Below are 20,141 nucleotides of genomic sequence, written 5' to 3' on the forward strand. Positions count from 1 at the left end.
ATATTACATTTGGCTATTATTTAATTGTACAGCATGTTTTTTGTGTTTGAATAAATTATTCAACAGTATTTATAATATACTAAAAAACTGTAGTGGGCACAGGAAATAAAAAGAACTTCTTGATAATTCATTATGTAAACCTAACTGTAACTGTTGGCAGAGCCATGCTTTAATATTCTTTACACATACAGTATATACCTTCAGATTCAATATTTTAACCATGATGTCTTTCTGTCATCAACATATTCATTGAAAAACGATTAGTCTATATCTTGTGTCTAATATCTTGGTCTTGCTTTGCTTATACTTCCTTGTATGGCCTTTTTTTTCTTGAAAAATGAAAACGGTGGTATACACCTAAACACAATGTTTGTGTTTAACTTTAATTTAAAAACTTTAATCCTTAAGCTAACTTATTTGGCTGCTTATACTATAAACACATGCATACCTGCAGAAATCTCCATCGCCTATTGAGATCATCGTTTCTCTTCAGGTTGTCTGGAGACAGCTGTATACCAGGCACTCTAAACTGAGAAACTAATTTGTTGACATGATTTATATCATCCTGGATCGGAGCTATCGTCTCCTGGAAACCCTGTTTAATCAGAAAGGAGGAGAATATTGGACAATGCACTTGTAGATAAACATTGTACTAAAACCAGCTTTTTGAATTGTGCATCGAAAAGTTGTGTGCATTTTCAAAAGCAGACTTTCTCCATAATTATTTAAAAACAAAAAGATGAATTATTGCCTCCTTAAACAGCACAAATAAGACTGATGTATAGGAGGCAAAATATGTGTATGGTAACTAGGTATTTTCAAAACCCTTTAACCATCATTAAACTGTCCTCTGAAACTCAATTACAATGTGCTCTACTCTGACAACCCCAAAAACCCTTTCATCACTGAATGTATATCAGCATAGCACGAATCCAAACACTAACCTTAACCATCTCGAATTGGTCACTTAAATTGTCAACAAGCAGGTCTTCAACTGGGTCCCAAGAATTCTTTTCAATTTCAACTTGATGAAGCTTGAACTCTAACTGCTCCGTTGTACTTTGTATTTCCATTAGTCTCTCCAAAGCTAGCTCCAGCTGTTGTTGCCAGTCTGCTGCAGCTGTACGTAGGTTCTTCCAAAGTTTGTTTACATCGTCTGCTTCCTTACGCAAAATGCGTTCAACATTTTGATTTCTTTCCTCTGAGCTGACAACTGGAGAACACATAAGGAAAAGAATACATTTTAAGCATTACATGTACTGTAACAGTACAGGTCTGTTTATTTCTATAGTAACACTGTAATTAAACTATAGGATTTGCAAATTATATGCTCAGTACATGTATTTTTGGTAGATTTCAGTATATGTACTTTTTGTAGTAAGTTAAATAAATTTTTTATATGTACCGTATTTTCCGGACTATAAGCCGCTACTTTTTTCCCACGCTTTGAACCCCGCGGCTTAAACAACGAAGCGGTTAATTTAAGGATTTTTCCTGGGTTTTTCCTGGTTTCACAAACTTCAAGCCAAAAAACTGAGCCCCATAACATTAGACCAATGAAATTGCAGAACAGGTTCAGGTGAACCAATGAAACTCTTTATATTAAATCAGATGCGCTCCCACTGAATCGGGCCGCACCACATCATAAATATGGATGAGATTCCTCTGACGTTTGACCTGCCGCTCACTCGGACTGTCTACAGGAGAAGGGAATCATTCGTCACGCTGAAAACAACCGGGCATGAAAAAACGCACTTCACCTGTGTTCTGAGCTGCACGGCATCGGGAGAAAAGCTTCACCGATGGTGATTTTTAAACGCACGACGATGCCGAAAGAAAAAATCTCGAGAGAAATTGTTGTGAAGGAAGGAGGAAGACAGTGAACAATGACTTTCTTGGTAGGCTACTGTTTAGATACAAGCCGTTGTAACGCTGGACGAAGGGAGAGCTCACTAACTCCAGTTGCAGCAGAAATCATATGAGCACAGACAGGTTTCCAAAACTCGTGTTTTTTTAATTTTTCTTGGCAACAGTGTTATGGGTTAGTCAAAGAAACGTTGAAATGAGCATCAGAAAATAATAAGGACATATTCCTCGGTCTTGCACACATGCAGTAATACCGGAAAAAAACGCGGCGGCATGCTATTCCCAAAATACCGTTCTGCTCTTAAAGGAGCCACAACATATTTCACCCGATACACCGTGTATCAGACACTGTCTTTCGTTAAAGCCAATTCGTAGTTTCAATGTAGACACTGCGGCTTATAGACAGGTGTGGCTTATTTATGTTCAAAATAAAAATCTTTGTCAAATTCAGTGTGGCTTATATATGGGTGCGCTTATTAGTCCAGAAATTACAGTATTTTTGTAAAGCTGCTTTTAAAGATACAAATAAAACCTAATTAAATAATTGTAGTTAGTTAATATTTACACAACAATATATATACATATCAGTGGTTCAGTGTTAATAGTCAGAATGTCCCACATTGTCCGTAGTGTTTAAAGTTTGAACTGCAGCACAGTCTAATAGAAGCCCATTTGGACAAATAACAGGATTGCTGCTAACAGCACTGAGAGGTTTACAGGTTTTTTGCAGTTTACACAAAGATAAAAACGTAACTACATTTTATTTTATTTTCTCAAGCAGCAAATGACCCCATAATTCTACATAAACTCTTGAGATTGGCAGCTGCAGATGAAGCTAATGAGATCAAATTTTCCTGTCATTCTGATGTGTATTTTAATAGAAACTTTTAACCCTGTATCTACAATAAATGTAATTAGGATTAACATTGTTGTCACTGTCAGTACAGAAATAAGAAACAATAAAATGCAGTTAGCATCCAACCAGTTGTGCAAATATTAAATAAATTAAATGAAATAAGTATTGTATGTATGATTTTAAAGAACACTTTATAGCTACAGGTAAAGTGTAAGATGTATACCAGTAAAGTAAGTTGCAACTAAGTTAAATAAAATAACTATTGTGCAGTTAGATGGTGTAACAGTGTGATGAATGCAGTATAATACAGTCAATAGTTGATTGCTATTACACATAGCAATGTAATTTGCACATAGCAATAATGTGCAAAAACCAATCTAATATAAAATAATTGATTTAGCTAGGTGAAGGAGTGACGTAACATGCAGCTTTGTGATATATGAGGTGTTTTTGCAAAGCCTGTGGTCTGTGGGCAAAATTCTGTTTTCAGGTGTGTCAGTGCAGAATGCAGGGCTAAAGGTCTCATCTGCTGACCTGCTTTTATTTTAAGCATATTGATGGAGATCTGTGAAGACCGTGAATGCTGTGGAACTTGCACTGGTGCAGGTGTAATAGTAGAGGTTTTGACATAATTTCATGCATTATGCTATTTCCACATGGTTGTGCATCACATCAGTGCTAGAAAAGGAGTTGCTTCCTACCTGGTGGTACCACCAAACTCTACAGCACCCAACATCAATCACTTAACTCTCACAGGTGTACATTCAATTTCATAAACACACACACACACCTGAATGCAATTACCCAATCACATTCTGCAGTAGAAAAGGACACTAAGTGGCTCTCCACAATGAGTGAGAGGACTGAGTGCCATGTAGATACCTGCAAAGCATTTTGTTACCCTGCTCTAGTTTTCATAGTAATGACTATGCTTTATTTTATTAGTATTAAATCTTTTACTCATGAAACTGTTCGTATGTAGCCTGATTTTCAAGGTGTTATATGTGGAACACCAAAGGCAGCCTAATCACAAATTGTACTTCTAATTTGTTAGCCTTTGGAACCCAGTTGCACAATGACAAGTCTGCTTCAACCTGTGAACCAGCCCATTTGCAAGAATGCTCCACAAATATTTTCTAATCAAAATTATGCAAAACCTGTACATTCAGGCCATATAGAAGGTGTCTCTGTTGTGTTTTGCAGTTTAATCACAAGGTGGCAGTATATTGTTTGCGTGTATAGCTGCTACTTAGTATTCTTTAGGAAGAAGCGGTGAAAGTTTTTTAAGAAATGTAGCATGTGCCGAATAAAGAATCAAGAGGACTTACTTGTGCAGTTACTGAGTAACTGAGAACACAATCATTTCACGCTCAAAGTTAATGATGTGGTCACTCGACAGTGCGATGCGCGTTCTCAATGTGCTGACGATACAATTTTACAGTTCATGCCGTAAGATCCAATCCATTTTGGAATCGGAAGAAGAGCACGTTGCGTCCTGATGGAGCGAAACCTGTTGCTGATACTTTCACGGAGAGTAAATCTCATGTGTTACCAATGCGGAGCTAAAACTGACCTTGCTGCCGACTGCCCTGATGTCTCTGCCGAATGTCGTACCTGCGGTAAGATCAGACATTTCTCTAAAGTATGCGGTTCTTCTAAAGATGTTTGGGAAGTAGTACCTGAAGTTGTTGTTCTTTTGATGCTGTGAAAACTTCTGCAGACAAACATTTATGCAATGTTCGTGTTACAATTTAAAATGAACTTTCAGTTGAGACTAAATGAGTTGTGGATACTGGCTCTTCAGTGTCAATTTTGCCTGAAGACGTGTACAAAAGACATTATTTGGACTGTATTTGGACGTATTTCACTCACGGCTCCTAATGTGAAACTAGTCACGTACTTGAAAGAGGATATTCCAGTCCATGGATGTTTACATGAGACGTTTTACTGAATGATAAGGAAATAAAGGTGGCCATGCTTTAATAGCTATGGACTTAATTCGAGCTTTGAACTGTTCTTTTTACTGATACCGTGTCTGCACCTGACGAATTGCATGCAATTGTTGGCGAAACCATTCCTGCTTCAAATGCTTGTGTGAGATGCGTGAAAGCCTTCGTCCTTAAACCAACAGTCAAATCTGATGTTACGCTGACTGCCGTTCGCTGTCCGACAAGCTGTCTGTTTGAGAAAACTGAGAAATTTTGAAAATCTATTCTTCTCCTTGGATTTCACCTATTGTTGTGACCACAAGGAAAGGAGAAAAAATCCGTCTGTGTCGATCTGCGTGAGTCAGAAAAGGCTCTAATTGTTGACAGTCACCATCTGCCACACATAGAGGAACTGTTAAGTGATCTTAGACGTGCCTCCATTTTTACAACAATTGATTTGGCAGCCGCTTACCATCAACTTACTTTACATGAGGGGTGTCATCACAGTTTTTATCACCATGGCCTCTTCAGATATTGCCGGGTCCAATATGGCCTTGCCTCTGCGCCGTCTGCGTTTCAAAAGCTGATGGAAACTGTTCTTAAAGGCATACATGAAGTCAGGGACTACCTAGATGATATTATCGTGTATGGTACTACTATAGGTCAGTCATGGATAGTATATAGGATAGTCATGATGCGACGCTGCGCTTTGTCATGCAGCGCTTGTCTGATGCAGGACTGGAACTGAACTGGGAGATGATGAACACATGTCTGCAATCACTGATTCCCATGGACCGCATGACCTTGCTTCAATATGACCATTCTTGGGCCTGATTTCGTGGTACAGTGGTAGTGACAGTGGACCTTCAGACTGCCGTTTTGCCATCTCCCGAGTTGATTACCGCAGTAACTGGCCTGAGGTGACATTTGCAGCAAATGTAACTGCAGAGGTGGTCACATCCTTTCTTCACTCAGTTTTCGGTAGGGAGGACAATCCTCAGTGTGTCGTAACCGACAACGGCCCTCAGTTTCTCTCCAGTGTGTTTGGAGATTTCTTAAAAGAGAGGGGAATAAGTCACATACGTAGTAGCATATACTACCCCCAGGGTAACAGTGCTGTGGAACGTTGGAACAGAGTTCTGAAGAAATGCATCCTTTCTGCAGAACAAATGGGGAAACCATGGAAACATGCAGTAACTTGAGTTCTTGCAGAATAAAAAGGATCTACTTCACACACTCCTGAACCTCTTCACCATCGCAAAATGCGTACAAAGCTGAACATTTTTCCTGTGGGCCCTAAGAGTGACAAATGCACTCAGGTTAAGGACACTGCGAGTAACAAGAAGCTTAAGAGTAAAACGTACACAGACAAAAGACGGAAAGCCAAGTCCCGCACTTTCAAACCAGGGGACCAGGTGAGAGTGAAGAGACCTGTTCAAGTGAGAAAGGGAGCTTCCACGTTCTCTCCACCCTTGAACATTAAGCAACAAATTTGGAAAAGTACTTTTGTCCTGAGTGACAAAAAACATGGAATGCGTCCAAACTAACACAATTGACATTCAATCCCAGGAGGTGTTATAAAGTGTTTAGATCAACTGATGACCTTTAAAAACCTTATACATATGAAAAGGAAAAAAAGCATCTTGTTTTGGTGTTACACTTGAAGTTATGTGAACCGTTAAAACTGCCTTAAGTGCTTGAGATGTGCATCAGAAGCAATGCAATTTCATTAGTGACTCCATTTATTACATTCTATTTATTACAGTGTTAAAGTCAGTTGTAAAGATAATGTTAGTAACCATGCACAGTAATGGTTATTTGTTATTTGGTTACTTACATTTTTACTGAGGTTCTAATTTGTAGTAACCTTTAAAACAAATAAAAACTTTCTGAACAGTAAACCTGTGATATGAAGAAACCTTTCAAGTGAGAGGGGAAATTTTGTGTTTTGCAGTTTAACCACAAGGTGGCAGTATATTGTTTGAGTGTAGAGGTGCTACTTAGTATTCTTTAAGAAGAAGCGGTGATAATTTTTTATTTTTGAGACATGTAGCGTGTGCTGAATAAATAATCAAGAGGACTTTTAATGCAAACTGATTCCTGAGCAGATGGCAACTTCATAGAAACTTTTTAATGGTGTGGGGGCTTCCTTGGATGTATATCCATGCGGGTCCATGCGAGATACACTTCATAGGTTCCCATGATACCTCTACACTGTTTATGGATTAAAATGCTCCTTGTGACATCAACTTCAGTTAAGAGTCCTAAAATCCACTCTAGTGTGGAAATATGTATCAGGACCTTAAGAAAGTTTTTATTAAGACTAGGTGAGTGGCTTTAGTCCTCCTCAAACATAGCCAAACTATGGATTAGAAGACCAGAGATTTTTCCCTACAACTCACCTAGATTTGCTAAATTCTTTTTAATAGAAAAAGCCTCGAACCATGCATCGATTATCATGAATTAAACCAAGAAATTGGATAAATGGGGAGGGTTGCGTTAGGAAGGGCATCCAGCGTAAAAACATGTGCCAAATCCAACATGTGGAGGATCCGCTGTGGCGACCCCTAACGGGAGAAGCCGAAAGAAAGTTTAAACAGTGATAACACCCAGGAGAGAAACATGATTTTGGAGCCTTTCAGTAAAAAAATGTTTATCATGTTTGGAAGGCTTTAACCACCTAAAGCCACTAACCACATAAGCCCTTAAAAACTTTATAAGAAATATATAATTACATATAACTGAGTAAAAACTATTTTTATAATTTCCTGTTATAAGATGTATGATTATGACCAAAAATAACATACCTCTTTCAACAGGAGTCTGTTTCCTTTGTTCACCAGGCATCTCAAAAAGAAAAGTCTTCACATTATCAAGTGCTCCATTGATTGAAGGCTCTTTTGCACTTAGCTCCCTCCTGAAATCCTGTAACAAAATGAAATGTCTCCAGGTTACAACAACGCTTTGGGAAAGTCCAGCGAAAAATTGCGATGTCACCGGCGGGGTGACGTCACGACCTGGAAGCTATAAAAGCACATGCACCTGGAGACGGCGCTGGCTTCGAAAGTGAAGGAAGCACTCGCAGGGATGCAGGAAATGTGGCACCGAGACGGAGCATCGTTCCCTCGGGGAACCAGGGTTACATACGTAACCTAAAGAGTCCTCTTCAAGAACTCGAGGTGCCTCAACAACACTTTCGGAACGAGTGTACAATAACGCCAGACCCATCCCTGCCTAGTGTGCATGGGCACAGCTATTTCAAAGGACATAGGAGCCAGAAGTGTCAAGGTTAAGGTCAAGGCTAGATGGGTAGACCAGCCCACAGCGTTGTAAATGTCCTGGAGAGACTCTCCAGAGGAAAAGGCTTTAGATGTCAACGTTGTTGACGCTCTAGGTTGAGTGAGCTCTGACCCTGCAAGGACCGGGGAGACCAAAGAACAAATAAGTGGAGGAGATAGCATCCACAATCCATTTGCTGATGGTCTGCTTATCCGCAGGGAGACCTTTCTTATATGGACCGTAGCAGACGAACAGCAAGCGTCCTTACTAGATCTAGAAAATATGACCACATCACCCCGTTTTAATCAGTCTACACTGCTCCCAATTAAATCTCACATTGATAATAAAATGCTACTACTGGCATATAAAGCACTTAACAGTCTCATGCCACAGTATCTAAATGAACTTCTGTACCATTATGATCCCACACCTACTTAGATCAAGAGGTGCAGGCTATTTGTTCTCATATCTATAAAAAATAAATACTACAGCAGGGTGCAGATCTTTCTCTTCTAAATCCCACAGTTATGGAACAGTTTTCCAATTAGTGTTCGGGATTCAGACACAGTCTCAGTGTCCTGAGGCTGAAACTCATATTTATTTAGTCAAGTCTTTGACCTCTCTTAAATCTTAGATTTTTCTGAGGTAAAGGAGCAGATCTGGAGGGATCATGGATATAGATTGTTCAGTGAATGTGTATGCTGTCTTCCACTCACTCTTACATGCTCACTCAGGTTGTTGACGGTGGTGTGGTGGGTTGTCTATTATCCCAGAGGTTCCTTATGTTTGTGTTACCTTCTGGCTCTCCCTTTTAGTTATGCTGCTGTTGCGAGTCTTGCTGGAGTCCCCAACTCCACAGTTTCCTTAACTTTTATACAACAAGAAGGATACTACTTCTTCTTCTTTTAACTTCTCCCATTAGGGGTCCCCACAGCGGATCATCCGTCTCCATACCCCCCTGTCCTCTATATCTGCCTCTTTCTGCACAGCCACCGGCATGTCTTTCCTCACCACATCCATAAACCTCTGTTTTGGCCTTCCTCTTTTTCTTCTTCCTGGTGGCTCCATCCTCAGCATTCTCCTACCGATATACCCTATGTCCCTCCTCTGCACATATCCAAACCATCTTAATTGGGCCTCTCTCACTTTGTCCCCAAAACGTCCTACATGCACTGTCTCTCTAATAAGCTTGTTTCTAATCCTGTCCATCCTCTTCACTCGCAATGAAAATCTCAACATCTTCAACTGTGCTACCTCCAGCTCCAAATCCTGTTTTTTACTTAATGCCACTGTCTCTAAACCATACAACATCGCAGGTCTCACCACAGTCATATAAACTTTCCCTTTCACTCTCGCAGATACTCTTCTCTCACAAATCACTCCTGCTATCACTCTTCTCCACCCACTCCACCCTGCCTGCACTCTTTTCTTCACTTCTCTAACACACTCTCCATTACTTTGCACTGCTGACCCCAGGTACCTGAACTCCTCCACCTTCTCCACCTCTTCTGCCTGCAACCGCACCACTCCACTGCCCTTCTTCTGATTCACACACATGTACTCTGTCTTACTTCTACTGACTTTCATTCCCCTTCTCTCCAGCGTGTAACTTCACTTCTCCAGGCTTTTCTGAACCTGCTCCCCTACTCTCACCACAAATCATAATATCATCTGCAAACATCATAGCCGATCTTATATACCCAATTCCAAAAAAATTGGGACACTATACAAATTGTGAATAAAAACAGATTGCAATGATGTGGAAGTTTCAAATTTCAATATTTTTTCAGAATACAACATAGATGACATATCGAATGTTTAAACTGAGAAAATTTATCATTTAAGGGGAAAATAAGTTGATTTTAAATTTCATGGCATCAACACATCTCAAAAAAGTTGGGACAAGGCCATGTTTAACACTGTGTGGGGACTGAGGAGACAAGTTGCTCAAGTTTAGGAATAGGAATGTTGTCCCATTCTTGTCTAATACAGGCTTCTAGTTGCTCAACTGCCTTAGGTCTTCTTTGTCGCATTTTCCCCTTTATGATGCGCCAAATGTTTTCTATGGGTGAAAGATCTGGACTGCAGGCTGGCCATTTCAGTACCCGGATCCTTCTTCTACGCTCCCATGATGTTGTAATTGATGCAGTATGTGGTCTGGCATTGTCATGTTGGAAAATGCAAGGTCTTCCCTGAAAGAGACAACGTCTGAATGGAAGCATTTGTTGTAACTTGGATATACCTTTCAGCATTGATGGTGCCTTTCCAGATGTGTAAGCTGCCCATGCCACACGCACTCATGCAACCCCATACCATCAAAGATGCAGGCTTCTGAACTGAGTACTGATAAAAACTTGGGTTGTCCTTGTCCTCTTTAGTCTAGATAACATGGCATCCCAGTTTTTCAAAATAGAACTTCAAATTTTGATTCGTCTGACCACAGAACAGTTTTCCACTTAGCCACAGTCCATTTTAAATGAGCCTTGACCCAGAAAAATCGCCTGCGCCTCTGGATGATGTTTATATATGGCTTATTTTTTTGACCTATAGAGTTTTAGCCGGCAACGGCGAATGGCACGGTGGATTGTGTTCACCGGCAATGTTTTCTGGAAGTATTCCTGAGCCCATGTTGTGATTTCCATTACAGTAGCATTCCTGTATGTGATGTAGTGCCGTCTAAGGGCCCGAAGATCACGGGCATCCAGTATGGTTTTCCGGCCTTGACCCTTACGCACAGAGATTGTTCCAGATTCTCTGAATCTTTGGATGATATTATGCACTTTAGATGATGATAACTTCAAACTCTTTTTTCTCTAAGAAACTCTTTTCTGATATTGCTCCGCTATTTTTCGCCACAGCATTGGTGATCCTCTGCCCATCTTGACTTCTAAAAGACACTGCCACTCTGAGAGGCTCTTATTATACCCAGTCATGTTGCCAATTTACCTAATGAGTTGCAAATTGTTCCTCCAGCTGTTCCTTATATGTACATTTAACTGTTCTGGCCTCTTATTGCTACCTATCCCAACATTTTAATGGAATGTGTAGCTTTCATGAAATCCAAAATGAGCCAATATTTGGCATGACATTTCAAATTGTCTCACTTTCAACATTTGATATTTTATCTATATTCTATTGTGAATAAAATATAAGTTTATGAGATTTGTAAATTATTGCATTCCTTTTTTATTCCCAATTTGTACAGTGTCCCAACTTTTTTGGAATCGGGTTTGTAGAAACAATAAGGATATCTAATAATCTATATCTTTCTCTCCTTGTCACCCCTCTTCTATCTCTCTCTTTCTCTCTCTTTCTTTCTGTTGAGTTAAACCTGCTCCTGAGGTACCAGTGACCACTGTTCCTGCCTAAGTCTGCCTCTGGATGATGTTCTCTTCGATTGAAACCCACTCTGTGCAGCTGGGATGGGTTTTGGACTGTACTTAATGTCAGCATTCTGTTTCACTGACACAGGACTACAGTTTGCATTTGCTCACCATCACTGCACACCTCAACATTGTTTAACTGTAATAAATGGACATTCTGTGCCACCCAAATGAGGATGGGTTCCCTCTTAAGTCTGGTTCCTCTCAAGGCTTCTTCCTAATGCCATATCTCAGGCAGTTTTTCCTTGCGACATTCCCCCCCCGACTTGCTCATTAGGGACAAACTTACACTTATAAGGAACAAACTTATTCATTCATCACTGAATTATCTGTGTAAAGCTAATGTGAGACAATGTCCATTGTTAAAAGCGCTAGAAAAATAAAAATGTATTCAATTGAATTCAATTGAAGAAGGAATGGTTTTGGAATGAGCAAATGTACAGGTGCTCCTATTAAATGGGATAGTGAGTGTTTATTTTTCATATTTTGTTTTAAATGCATTTGTGTGTATTTACAGCACTTAAAATGGGATTTCCTAGGGTCAAGTATTGTGATTACAACAAATACAGTCACAAAACTTAAATCTGCTCCTTGCTATAATCAATATGTCTACCTGGAAACAATTATGCCAAAATCAGAGGATAACCTCCCCCGATCTGAACACGTACATTATCAACCTAACATTGACTATGACCACAAAAAATCAAGTACTCTGCAAATCTGCCTTGCAACAAAAACAGGCAGTAAAAACTAAGTAAAAAGTGTCATTCACCTTATGGATGATCAGCTGCTGATGTACAGCAGGTACATCGCCCCCAACTGGTTTCTGTTGCTCCAGCTCCTCCCTTTTAAGCTGTAGCCACTGGAGCAGACCTTGTAAGGATAAGTGAAAATTCTTCCACTGTTCCATGTTATCATCCAGGTAATGCCTGAGAAGAAGAAAAGAATAGAAGGGACAAAGAATGGCAAAAACACTTTAGCATACAATATATAAATACAAGATAATCATGATCTATTTACATATTGTACATACATCTTGGATCTAGAATTACGAAGTATGTTCTTTTATTCTTAAAACCATCCACCCAAAATGTATCTACAATAAACTTAAGAAGTTTATAGAAGAGCAGACACTGGTAATAAGAAAGAAGAGCAGTGAGAAGAGCATGCATCTGTAGAGGTCACCTGTGTGAACCGGGGCTCCAGATGTGTGTTCACCAGCTCACCTGCTGCTTCCTAGCAGTTTAAAAGCTGCTGATCCAGGTAAAAGCTGGGTTTTGACTAAAGCTAACTAAAATTATTCATTAAATGCTGAGCTGAAGTCCACTGATCAAAGTCTGATACATATTGTAAGAGATTGTAAGAGGTAAGCTGAGAGCTCTGTGGACATTGGCAATAACTAAAAGACAGGATCTGGAGCTGGCGGTGGAGCTGGAGGTGGCAGAGTTAAAAATGCTGAGATTTTCATTGGGCGTGACGAGGATAGACAGGATGAATGTAGGATGTTTTAGAGACAAGGTGAGGAAGGCAAAATTGAGAGGGTTTGGACATGTGCAGAGGAGGGACATGGGGTATATTGGTAGGAGAATGCAGAGGATGGAGCTGCCAGGGAGGAGGAAAAGAGGAAGACCAAGGAGGAGGTTTAAGGATGTGGAGACATGCAGGTAGTAGAGGCAGATGAAGAGGACAGGGAAGTATGGAGGAAGATGACAACCCATAATGGGAGCAGCCAAAAGAAGAGGATGAAGCTGAGAGCTCTGCAATGTCATTTAAATGGGCAACAATTAATTGTCTCTCAAATATGTCCCAAAAAGGTCCCAATGATGGGTTTGTTATTTCTGAGAATTGACATGCTCTACAAGGGGCTAAAAAAGTAGACTAAATTCAAAACCATAAACTAGCAGCAGTGATAAATACTATGGCATCATGTTACATTTACAAACCATACAAAAATATGGCTAAATAGTGTGAAAACAAGCTTCACCAATTATTCCCTTATTTGTTTGTCATGTGCATGACAACCCAGGGCTGTTTCTAGCCCATTTAGAACCCTAGACAGGATTCCTATTGTCACCCCTGCATTGACTCTGCCCTCCCACCACAATGCTTAATTTCTCTTCCTAACAGCAGCGCTCACTATCACTAGAGAAACCACTCAGAAAATCGCAACTAATCATAATACATCAAAATAACAAAAAATACTCCTACTAAGACCAAGTAATAGTAATAATAATAATAATAATAATAATAATAATAATAATACTCGCTTGGAGTAGGGGTGGGGGAGAGGCTGGTTGCGCCCTAAGCGACCGCCTAATTAGTCTATGCCTAGAAACGGTGCTGTGACAACCCCAATTATAATCCTCCCAGATGTTTCATTTAGATAAAACATGCCTTAATTTATTAGTCTTGTAACAGTAAGTCAATTCAGTAAGAAAATGCACTTTTACTTGAAATTAAAATTTACTTTCAATGCCTCAAAAGTAGCACAAACAGCTGTTGTGTATATAGACAATTAAGTAAGTAAGTAATTATAAAGAGGCCTGAGACTTTTCTGACCAATACAGTGGCAGAAGGAATACAGTAAAATATACCCTTTTCAGGTAAATAAATAAAAAGTGTAAAATATTATATAAATAATATATTCAATAAATTATCTAAATAAATGGAATATTTAACAAAAGACTATACTTCCTTTCAGCTTCTCCCATTAGGGGTCGCCACAGCGGATCATCTCTATTCGTGATCCGCATGTTCGATTTGGAACATGTTTTTACGCTGGATGCCCTTCCTAACGCAACCCTCCCCATTTATCCGAGCTTAGGACCAGCACTAAAAATGCACTGGCTTGTGCAACCCTAATGGCTGGGTTCTTAAAAGACTACCAAATAATAATAAAAAAAAAAACTAATGAAGATAATATACTATACAATAGTCTCCCAGTGGTGGAACGGCATCTACACGAAACACTAAACATTACAATATATTGTAAAATGTTTGCGGACACCTTGTCATAAGTATGGTATGTGCTTTTATAACATTACATTCCACATTTAGTCCCAATTTGCACTTATAATTCCCTTTACTAATCTGGGAAGATGTTCCACTACATTTTGGAGTATGTTTGTGAACATTTGTGTTCATAGACCAGGACCAGTGCTTCCAGCCCCTTCTCCAAGTTTAGCCAGTGGACTAGTAGATGCTACAGTTCCTGGTCCAGCTAAAGGATGCTACAGCAACTGGTGGCTACTGCATCCATGCTTCATGCTTTCTAAGGATGACAAGAGTCAGAGAAGCTGCAGACGTGGTTGACCTAGAGTTGCTGGGGCAGTTCATTGGAAAAAGCAAAATGGGTCCAGTGACACTTCACAGCCTGGGTAGAAGATACCATCCAACAAGCAAAGCACCAATTAGTGGCATAGCAGTATCTTCTTCTTCCATCTATTAAATAGATGGAAGAAAAAGATACTGATATGGCAGTACAAATTAGGCTCAGGGTGTTACCGAACCAACGCCTAATAAAACCTGATTTAATTTGGGTTAGGTTTAATGAAATTAGAGCTCAGAAATTAGACAAATATTTGTGGATGGGCCCAGCACTAGCTAAGCACATTGAAAAGGTGGGGGGGTGCTTTAACATATTCCTTTAGGAGCACTCATGACATGCTTTTGTCAAAATGAGAGTAATTTGATGGTAAACAAATCCAGCCTACACAACCTGTTGTACCAACACACGCATACTTATATTGAGTGATGCAAAAAAACTTAATAAGGATTAAATCCTCCTACAGATGTCCTGATAAAGTGATTTAACAACATACTAAAAACATGACTTTACCATTAGAATTGGAATAAGTGGCTCAAGACTATTATTTGCAGTTTTTGAAGTGCTGCATGTGTTAATGTGGTTTTCCCAATTTCAATTATTGTAAGGGAAATTTTTTCCACCTCATTTGGGTTGGTGGAGCCCCAGTGACATTCAAATTTCTCATAAACAGAATACTCCCTTTTCAGTACATATGCTTCTGCTTAGTTCAATGAGAATAACTAAATCATTTTAGGGTTGTCCTTCAGATAGGCATGATTACCTGTTAATCCTGCAAAAAGAAGGGTTCAATTGGATAGGTGAAGGACTTCCTAGCTCTTGTGGGATATACAGATGCATCTCTAAATAGAAGACACTAAACAGTAGACTGCAGCCTGCGCAAGCCCCACACCCAATAAAGGGTAACACATTTCCTGGGGATAGCTGGCTAATATTAGAAGGATTAACTATTTTTTGGACATCACCAGCCATGCTAAGTCAATTCAATTAAATTCCATACATTTTTATTTGCATTAATAATGAACATTGTCTCAAAGCAGCTTTGATATAATGATAATGTGGTGATTAAAAGTGAATATGTTCTTAGTGATTTCATTCAATCATAGGGACCTGATCTGATCCAGTGGGAAGTGGGAAAGCGGTGGGGTTGATTGAGCACCACAATGAGTTGGAAAGTTAGGATAAATGGTAGCAGGGGTGTGGTTGCACATAAGATGTGGATAAAGAGAAGGTAAATAAAAAAGGCAGGCGTTTATGTCTGTTTGTTTGTTCTTTTCATTACTGTTATAACTATAGAAATAGCATCACATATGCATATATTAAGGATGGTAAGATTCACCGATTTGCATCAATGCAAAGGTTAAAAAGTTAATGATGTGATGCATCGATTTAAAATATTTGCATCCGACAGAAGTTGCCATTTGCATCACAATGCATTGTTTTAAACATATTTGCATCAGTAAAAAACTATTTATTCATATATAATTATTAGTAGATGTGCTATACTGTACTTTTATTTTTTAGGAAAGTGACCATTATTTGATGTGCAGATTGATTCTCTTCGCTAAACCTTTTCTTAAGCGCAGTCTCTTAGCATCACTACAGAGACCGAGGCGTGTCCTGAGAGTCACATAAAATACAGATTGACATGGCAGAGGTGGAGCTAAATCTTCCTGGAGACACAGCAGGAAAAGAACTGGTTTTATTTAATATTTTTCTTTCTTTTTTGCACTTCAAAGGCAGAAGGCACTTAAGTACTTAAGTAAATTGATGATTTGCTGTCTGTCTGAACCAAAGAAATAAAAGTCAACTATCTGTACATTATTAAATCCCATTGCATCCTATTGCATTGTATCTGATTGCATTGAATCAAATCGAAATCAGACACACTGCCACGTAATCGGGGAGAATCATATTGCATCGCATATTTTAGGAAATTCTACTGATATAATTGTGTTCGAGCTCAAAAGGTATAGTCGGGTACAAAAATACTTAGACAATGACAAAATTCATGTAAATTTTCCTGTGTATATCACTGAAATGGAATTAAAATTAACCACTTCTGTGCTGCATTTATTGATTAGAAATTACATCCATTTTCCACGATTTTCAAGAAACCAGACAACGGACGGACACTGCCTCCCATTCCTTATTTGCTTTTAAACCAAACAGAATAAAGATATAATGGTGCTTGAGAGTACATATGGATAATGACTTAAAACTGGATTTAAAAGCAACCCAAGAGCTTCTTAAAACAAAGAAATTGAATGTTTAACTGAACAATTGAGGAAACTGAAGACAAAACTGAAATTAGAAAAGACCTACAAACAACAGGAACTTAATGTGCACTTAAGTTCTGTCAAATCATCTCAAGAAAGGAAACTCTGCATTTAGGGACGTCCATAAGTTCCTGACTTCAAATAGTCACGCACTGCAAAGAATTTACCTCCAAGTAGTACAATTAATTATTTTATTTATAATTGTCCAATTACTTCTGAGTCTGTTTATATGGAAGTGCCATGTAAAAATAAACATTCTTTAAATTTCATTACAGATACTGATTTTGAACTATATTAAATTATATTAAATCTATGCATGACTACCGTAATTTCCAGACTATTAAGCGCACCCAAATATAAGCCGCACCCACTGAATTTGACAAAGATTTTTATTTTTAACATAAATACGCCGCACCTGTCTATAAGCCGCAGGTGTCTACACTAAAACTAATGAACTTTAATTCAATTCAATTCAATTCAATTCAATTCAATTCAATTCAATTCAATTCAATTCAATTCAAATCACCATCGGTGAATCTTTTCTCCCGATGCCGTGCAGCTCAGAACACAGGTGAAGTGTTTTTTCATGCCCGGTTGTTTTCAGCGTGACGAATGATTCACATTTCCTGTAGACAGTCCGAGTGAGCGGCAGGTCAAACATCAGAGGAACCGCATCCATATTTATGATGCGGTGCGGCCCGATTCAGTGGGAGCCCATCTGATTTAATATAAAGAGTTTTATTGGTTTACCTGAACCTGTTCCGCAATTTCATTGGTCTAATGTTATTAGGTTCAGTTTTTTGGCTTGAAGTTTGTGAAACCAGGAAAAACCCAGGAATAATCCATAAATGAGCTGCTTCGTTGTTTAAGCTGTGGGGTTCAAAGCGTGGGAAAAAAGTAGCGACTTATAGTCCGGAAAATACGGTATCAAAAAAGGATCATAATTTTGCACAATAAATGTATCTCCACAAAAAATCTACTTAATTCTACTAATTTTGTTTATATTTTTTGACAAACTTTTAAGTGTTTTCTCATTTATATCTTTGGAATCTTTCTGAATTAGCTGGATAAATGTTTCTTTTTGTGAACTTGTGGCTTTCAGAATTGAAACCATTATACTTATATATTTGTATAAAAAATCCTGCGTTTGCAATACTTTATCTTTAATAATAAAATATAAAAATAGATGGTAAGAAACATGGTTAAGCAAGCTGGCACAAAATTCGAAGAGTACTCAGGCATGTTCATCATGATGTATGAATAAATGTGATTGATGAATCACAAATTACGCACATCCTGTCTTTGCTGTCACCAACAGATGTTTTGTGTATTTTTTAGTGCTGGTGACACAAACACATATGGCTAAGCTGACTGGGGTTATGGAGGGTTGTGTAACTGTGTGCACCTAATTACACCTGATAAATTCAGATAAATCTCTTAAGTTGCTTTAAGCAGCAACTACATTTCTATAATGAACTGGATTATTTAGATGAATTACATTTAATTAGATTTTGCTATCATATAAGAATTTACTGAGCAGATACCTTAGGTGTAAGGATTAAACATAAAAACACAAACATTTCATTTAAAAATTCAAGATTTTTACCTCATACTGTAGACCTTTTGACACAAGTCCTGCCAGCGCTTTCCCACATTGTACAGCTGTTTTTGCAGCACTATAGCGTCGTCTGTCCTTCCCAGCGATGCCACAATACGCTGCCCATTTTCATCAAGTGAATGATACGTATCTTTCTGGGTATCAATCTCCTTCTGAAGATCCTGTAGAGATCAACAGAGCTAATTCAGTAAAACTGTTCGGTCATTAGAGCAAAACTGTTTAAACAACTCCATCATCATGTTTTCCTTACCAAAGTTTGCTTCAGTACAGTTAACAAAAGTCACAAAGGTACATTAGTATTTACATAATATTTTACAAAAGATATTTGTATTGTCCAATTTTTTGCCCAACATACAGCAAGAATACACATTTCTGTAAATATGCTATATGCAATTTACATTACTCTTTCCCATCAAGTTACACAAAACATAAACATTGAAAACAAAACCCTAGAAAGTAATAATAATAATCAGACCTTAACATGGTATGTCTTACGGTGCAACATATCCATAGATTAAAACTTCAGGTAAAAATGCATGTATGTCTGACTCGCTTTAGCACAGATCTCTATTTCCACACCATATGAATGTTGAGAGATAATATGGAAAGAAGTGAATGACGGTGAGCAGCCGGAAAAGGGATTGTACAATTACTGTTCGGAAGCTTGCATGCCTTTTCATGAAGGCACATTGGGTCTGTTGTTCATGAAGGGAGTGGGCACTGCTACTGAAGAAAGGCAAAGTTCTGGAAACAAAGGCATCTCCTTATCCCACTAGTGTGTCTGCCTCTTCAAATTTTTTATGAATCGCTGAGCTGTTGCCAAGAACACATAGTTGCCATACCAGTTAGTGCAGGACAACCAAGATAAATGCTTCAACATCTCACTAACTAAATGCTTACCCAAATCTATATGAACACTGAAGCCCTGATTTACTAAATGTTCATTTGCATGTGCAGTCTAACAAAATGTTTGCATTGACCAGAAATGTTGCAATAAAGATTAGATTCAATAAATGAAATTATTTGGAATGCAGAGGAGAAACTTTCCCCACAAATTATTTAGATTTTTTAGCTATAAAGCATAGGTAAGCAAAGAGCGCAGGTATTAAATCAGCCACCTGCAATTCTGATGTATCTTCAATTAAAACTGTGTGGCACATAAAGAACCATGAAATATATGGCAAAAAAGTCCCTGCATAGTAAAGATATGGGGATAAATATCAGTTCATACACTCAAAAACATAAGTAACTAAAAGTGATTTAGGAAGAAATTGTGATGCTACACAGTGTTAAATGCTCTACTGTTACAACATTTTTAAAAGTTTATTGCAAGGTATAACAAGTAATCTGTTGTATTTTTGGTGAATAGACTGGTGAATTCACACATTTATGTTCATATTTCCATTTTTAATTTTTCTGCACTGTAATATTTTGCACTGTCAAACTATCAACTATCACTATCAACTCTTTTGAAATTTGAGTTGTGATATAATTACTATTTAAGCAGAAAATTAAATAAAACAGACCACCTGATCAAATTTTGCAGTTGCATAAATGCTTTGTCTGTTAGTTTGAGGCATAACAAAGTTTAAGTGAAAAAACACAAA

At 38.4% G+C, this 20,141-nt stretch overlaps 1 protein-coding gene across 10 annotated transcripts in view; it reads right to left on the reverse strand.

Moving 5' to 3' along the window:
• dmd (dystrophin) overlaps positions 1-20,141 on the reverse strand; it is a 199,083-nt gene that overhangs the window by 81,435 nt on the left and 97,507 nt on the right. For 9 of the 10 annotated variants that reach the window (XR_006924152.1, XR_006924151.1, XM_046837542.1 and 6 more), the window contains exons 56-60: positions 18,523-18,695; positions 12,085-12,241; positions 7,458-7,575; positions 945-1,213; positions 449-595 (exon numbers count right to left, since the gene is read on the reverse strand). Coding sequence is in view for 8 of the 10 variants with exons in the window: in XM_046837542.1 (XP_046693498.1) it covers positions 449-595; positions 945-1,213; positions 7,458-7,575; positions 12,085-12,241; positions 18,523-18,695 (864 nt within the window). In the remaining 2 variants the exon portion in view is untranslated. Of the gene's footprint in view, positions 1-448; positions 596-944; positions 1,214-7,457; positions 7,576-12,084; positions 12,242-18,522; positions 18,696-19,009; positions 19,134-20,141 lie in introns of those variants that run through there. The other variant, XM_046837548.1, reaches the window with a different exon arrangement.

The sequence above is a fragment of the Silurus meridionalis genome, chromosome 24 (genome assembly GCF_014805685.1).
Source record: "Silurus meridionalis isolate SWU-2019-XX chromosome 24, ASM1480568v1, whole genome shotgun sequence".
NCBI lineage: Eukaryota > Metazoa > Chordata > Actinopteri > Siluriformes > Siluridae > Silurus > Silurus meridionalis.